The 6,076-nt window shown below is 40.7% G+C and overlaps 1 protein-coding gene across 1 annotated transcript in view; it reads right to left on the minus strand.

The window, feature by feature from the left end:
* The window catches only part of LOC103520237 (sodium-coupled monocarboxylate transporter 1-like), a 7,982-nt gene extending 5,097 nt beyond the window's left edge, over nt 1–2,885 (minus strand). Inside the window, exons 1-3 of the mRNA XM_017448447.1 lie at nt 2,841–2,885; nt 2,260–2,480; nt 1,726–1,921 (exon numbers count right to left, since the gene is read on the minus strand). Coding sequence (XP_017303936.1) covers nt 1,726–1,921; nt 2,260–2,480; nt 2,841–2,885 — 462 coding nt within the window. The remainder of the gene's footprint in view (nt 1–1,725; nt 1,922–2,259; nt 2,481–2,840) is intronic.
* Between the last annotated feature and the right edge of the window lie 3,191 nt (nt 2,886–6,076).

Raw genomic sequence — 6,076 nt, forward strand, 5'->3', positions numbered from 1 at the left:
GGGGCGTCCCACCCGTTAACCGCGGCCTCCCCCCCCCCCAAACCCGATGCTGGATACGCCCATGATCCTAGTAATTCCCAAAATACATCTCTCGATGGCCCTCTGGGTAAATCGCAATTTTTAGTCCGTCCTTCCTTTATTATTACAATGTAAATGCTGTTTCTTTGTGTTATTATGTTTATGTCACAACTTTGGTGCTCACTGCAGCATTGTAGGATTTTCCCAATATCTCAATAATCCTAAAATCCAATGTTTACCTACCATGCTGGCACCGGTCGCTATGCGCATTTATATGTCATAGCTACTCATTTTCCTCACGAGGCTGAGTGGGCCCCGCAACAGCCAGTCACGGAATCAATCATTTGGATGATACAAATTTCTTGACCCCGCCGGGAATCGAACCCGGGTCTCCCGCGTGCAAGGCGAGCGCAGTGACCACTACGCCATGGGAGCTGACGGTCTCAAACTTTTTCCGCTACATACATTTGGACTGTCTGACGAACCGTGTCAGACAGTCTGAGGGTGACTGCTGCTCATCCCACAGTCAGTATCTTGTATCGTGGGATGGCGAAAAGTAACACTAAATCTAATAGCTAAATGATTAATTGCGTTAAGGTCGTTACCACATACTTGATCATTACGTATATTACCTAACATCATTACGAGTACATTATCATACGTATTATAAACACATTACTTCGTACCGTTTTCCTTGAACCTGACTCAAGTTCATTACTCTGAGTAATGTTGCGAACCATGATCACAGTCGGAATAGTCAGTGCTAATTTGAACTTTTATGTGAATAAAATGAAAGCATGTACTGTCTCCATTGACAAATGTCGTCTAGATATTTATCTGTATCTTCTTTTGGGAAATTGACAACTGACATTGGGGAACTTTCCATTGGAGAGATAACCAGGTATCTCAAACCGTTTGACAAACCAAGGTCTCGAGCATTTCCGCCACCCACGTTCCAACGCTCTTAGCGTGAATGTCGGGCATTATTTGTATAAGTAGGGTTCTATTAAATTGTCAAGGTGTGTCACATGTAGTCGACCGGCCATCAATCGAAGTCGACTGACACGTCCACTCTACCTCGACCACATAGTTTTATCTCGTCGATCGACGGCCGGTCGACTATGTTTGGACTCACCTTTAAGATAACGGTACAAAAACGTTCCAATTGGACAATACTCACTGCCTCGCCTTGGCTGCCGAGTCCACGGTAAGATATCTCTGGATCTGAAGCTGATTGCAGTCACATAACCTAATTAGTAGTCGTTAGGCGCTGTTGTTTGTTAAGTGACCATATGTGCCTTGTCCTTTATCTGCTACTAGCTACTTGGTTCATACATAGTGTTTATCACCTGCTTATTAGTTATCAGGTTCTTGGTTTACCTACTGGGGATTTTTTAATGTGCTTTACCTATTTTGTTAAATTTCTAGGAAAACAAATCTATGACGTTATGTTAGGGAACCTTATTGAGGCAGACAATAATATGTTGATATTAGGGCCCGGAATTATGGTCTAGGATTTTTTTTTCCAAGTCTTTTTTTTTTTTTAATATATTAAAGGGCCCCCTCACTGGACACTAGGGCCTCTGTTGCCTATTACTGGTACTGCAAGTTGGGTACATAGGTAAGGGTTCAAGGTGTTGAGAAGGAAGGTTTTGAGGCACATTAGGAGGAAAATAACCCTTCGCTGACTGCTTCTGTTAAGGAGGCTTTGAAATGTAAAGTAAATAGGTTGAGAAAACTCACTTGATAGGCTGAGGTGAAGTTGTTCTTCTGGAAGAAAGGAACGAAGATATATCCTACAATAGGGATTACGAAGAAGCAGGACACACCAAACATCCACAGCTGAGGTCCGAACTTGTACACTTCTGCTGGTTGACCGATGAATGTGATGGATGAGAGAAAACTGAAACCAGATAGGTAGTAGAATAACTTTTTATTTTTATCTTTTTTCAATCATGAATTTATTGTGGTTAAACAGAGCCTTTTCACAACTTTTGAGGATATCACAGCATCACTAAGTGCCTCCTTTGCAATCAATTTTCATATTTCAATAATCTTCACTGGTAATGCCGCCACTGGTCTCTACTCGATTAAAGTAGCTACTCAATTGTCCTCACGAGGCTGAGTGCACCCGGAACTCCAAGTACAGAGCCGAAAAATCTTCCATCCCGCCAAGAGTCGAACCCTGGAACTCCGGAGCGCAAGTCTATCGCAAGTCGGAGGCTATTTTCGAATTTTTACCTTGCCAGCATCGAGAGTGCTACCGGTATGGTCCCCAAGGTTCCATTGGCTACCAAGAGTTCTCCAGCTTCACTCTTGCCTTCTTCCTTTCTCTTCTGGATGGATTTTCTCTGAAAGCAGCTGCACCCGTAGTAGATACCAATAGAGCAAGATACTATCAGCATGCCACCAAACACTATGTAGTCCTCCAGAGCGAGGAGCCTCTGGGTTGTCGATGTCATCTGAAACAGATAGATTTTTACTTTCTATTACCACAGTAATGAGAAAGTACCTATTGTTTTAGAGGTTTGATACAGGGAACTGTAACTGTTAAGGTAAATCTCAGGAGGTCCGCTACTTACCGATTCCGAGATTTCAAATGAAATTGGCATGCGAGGGCATTCAAACGGTTATTGTCATTCTAATGACAATAACCGTTTGAACCTGGTATGCCAATTTCATTTGAAATCTCGGAATTGACAAGTATCGGAATTCCTGGGATTTACCTTGACAGTTAAAGTAATGAGAAGGTATTGTTTTAAAGAGGTTTAATAGAGGGAACCGTAACTATCAAGGTAAATCCCAGGAATTCCGCTACTTACCAATTTCGAGATTTCAAATAAAATGTGCATACGAGGGGCATTCATTCGGTTATTGCCATTAGAAAAGGATTAAAAAAAAGAGGTTTGATAGAGGGAACTGTAACTGTCAAGGTAAATCCCAGGAATTCCGATACCTACTACTTGTCAATTCCGAGATTTCAAATGAAATTGGCATACCAGGTTCAAACGGTTATTGTCATTCAAACGGTTATTGTCATTCTAATGAACGGTTATTGCGTTATTGTCATTCTAATGAGAATAACCGTTTGAACCTGGTATGCCAATTTCATTTGAAATCTCGGAATTGACAAGTATCGGAATTCCTGGGATTTACTTTGACAGTTACAGTTCTCTCTATCAAACCTCTTTTTTTAAATCTTTTTCTAATGGCAATTTTTTTTTTTTTTAAGAGAGATTTGATAGAAGGAACTGTAACTGTCCGGGTCTTATCGTCTCGAAGTCGAAGAGAGAAGACAGGATAGGAAAAAGTCAGCCGTTCCGAGAAAATCTACCCCGGACGGGAAAAGAATCCGCGAGCTATTAGCGCTTACAAGGCAGAAATAATTTGAAGAATATGCTCGAGCTTCACACCCAAAAACCCTGAAGGTGCGTCCACACTACAGCCTATCGAGTCGATCGACATCGGTTGAAATAAACTAGGACAAAGGATTTTAGTGTGGACGTTTTCCTGGAGGTGTCTGGTAGACATCGACCGAGTGTGGACACTGCCTAAGAAGTGCACTAGAAAACTTGAAAGATATTTACATTGAGGATGCCCTGTAAGCTACTACCATCTCAAGTAATATCAGCAAATAATTACCACAGCAAGTACCGCACCCCAAGACGCGTTCTATAGTAGATCGCAGTTTTTATTGAATTTTCTACATTCCAGGAAAAAATATTAATTTATGAAATGTAGGGTTATGAAATCTAGATATTTATTATTTTTTTTTTATTATTATTTTTTTTTTTCCTTTGAGGCGCTTTAACTCTGGAATACCAGGTCGTTCACGCCGAATCTAGATATTTTCCTCACGGATTCGTCAAGATTTTTCTTTATATTACTATAATTTTTTGGACCGATTCCATTTGTACGGTGAACATAGTGGATGCAAGGAGTTGCAAATTTCTACTAAATCTCTCGCCGAAGTACTGAAAGAAACAGAAACAATGTTATTTAGAGCGCCTGATAAACAGGGGGGGGGGGGGGGGTTCGGGTTCAATCCCATCTAATGCATGAACTTTATACTCATTTATGTAGTTCAGAAGTTAACAGTAAAATAGAACTCCAAGGGTTAGATAGTAGAAAATATCTCAGGCATAAACCTCGCCTATTGGTTACAAATATAAACCTCCCAGACAAAAATCCATGATCAGATTTTCAGATTATCTTCTAAGTTCAAAGAGACCAGAAAAATCATCAAAAGTGTACCTCTACCTACCTTAACCTTATCGAATCAGGATACCTGTTAATCCCAATACCATACTATTGAGCCATTGCGTGCAGATCATGGAACTTGATCCTTTCATTATTTGAATAGAAACCAATAAGTTAGTGTCTCTATAATTAGTTGGCACGTTGGCAGGTTACATTTCCACAAGCAAACAACTTTCTTGCGAGAAAAGACACATTACAAATTTATTAATCGTAGTAACCTTTGTTTAGATCTACTACCTACTAGTTGGTAATAATAATATAAGTACCTACGTACTTTGTGGTGTTGGACAAAGTTACAACTTATAACCAGAGTCCTTCAAACGTCATAATGTCATGATATCATACTAAAACGTCATATTTTAGCTTTTTTGGGGAAAACATCATAAAACACTAAAAACCATTGTAAGAACACTTCCTGAACCTCACAACATACAAAACAACACAGGTATCCATCTATCTCGTACCATATCATACATAGAGTCGACTTAACAATACTAGGCACTATAAGGTAAGCCGTCACATGTTTTTGTGGCTTTACGAGGAACAATGAATTTTGAATATTATGTTTTACGCATGGCAGAATGACTAGGCGAAAAATTGCAATTTTTTCGCTGAGAAAAGAAGATCCCCAGCGGAAAACAGTCGTGTTGGTCCGCCAAGTACCAAACGGAGACAGATTCAAGCCGTACAAGTTGTTTTTAAAGGTAGAAACACACTACCACCACGTCACGTGTAGCTGTCCTGAACGAAATTACCTACAATATTATGGGAAAACTTTGAACTATATCTTTCTGACTCCCCATGTCCTCACGTGACGTGATGTGATAGATAGTAGTGTGTTTCTACCTTAATTCTACCTCAGGTCGACAGGTTCATATTCAAGAGTTTGTTGGTCTCTGAGAATGCCCGGAGGCTGTTCTTGAACTCTAAAGGCGCTGTCGATTGGCTATAGTGTAGTGTAAACGTTGCTTAAGGCCAAAAACAGAGTGCAGCGGAGAGCAAAGAGCATAGATGAGTTTTTTGCTCTCAGATCACCTATTCTTTTTTGTCCGAATTTAAACCCTAGGGCACAAGAGTTCTTGAATGTCACAGAAGGTGTAATGAAGTCGCAGTGACAGGGTTTAAACAGCCGGTGGTACTACTTTTAGCGAAACCATGTGCTATGTTTGTTAAGAAAATTGGCGTTCGACAATTACAGCAAGTTTTTCTCTTATTACTAAAGGGTATAGCCAGCCTAGTTAGCTTAGTTGGTAGTGCGTCTGCCTTGTAAGCGCTAGGCCGCGAGGAGAAAGAGGTAAAAGGGAGAAGAAGCAGAAGAAGAAGAAGAAGAAGAAGAAGAAGAAGAAGGAGAGAGGGATTGAGATGAAGAGGAGGGAGAGGGGCAAGGAAGAGAGGGAGAGGGGAGGAGAGACTTTATCAATGACTGAAAATGAAAAGGGCATGTATACTGGATGGTTCTGTTGGTTTACCGATATACCACATACAGGGTGTTCTTTGTAACGAGTTCTGACGGGCGCGTGACCGGATGTTAAACTACCTACCCAGTATAAATCAGACTTCCAGCTTTACACAGTAAATGTTAAATGCAGTTTCTTTGTGTTATTATGTCACAACTTTGGTGCTCACTGCAGCATTGTAGGATTTTCCCAATATCTCAATAATCCTAAACAGCCTATCGAGTCGATCGACATCGGTTGAAATAAACTAGGACAAAGGATTTTAGTGTGGACGTTTTCCTGGAGGTGTCTGGTAGACATCGACCGAGTGTGGACACTGCCTAAGAAGTGCACTAGAAAAC

This window comes from Diaphorina citri, unplaced genomic scaffold (genome assembly GCF_000475195.1).
Source record: "Diaphorina citri unplaced genomic scaffold, Diaci psyllid genome assembly version 1.1 scaffold3350, whole genome shotgun sequence".
NCBI lineage: Eukaryota > Metazoa > Arthropoda > Insecta > Hemiptera > Psyllidae > Diaphorina > Diaphorina citri.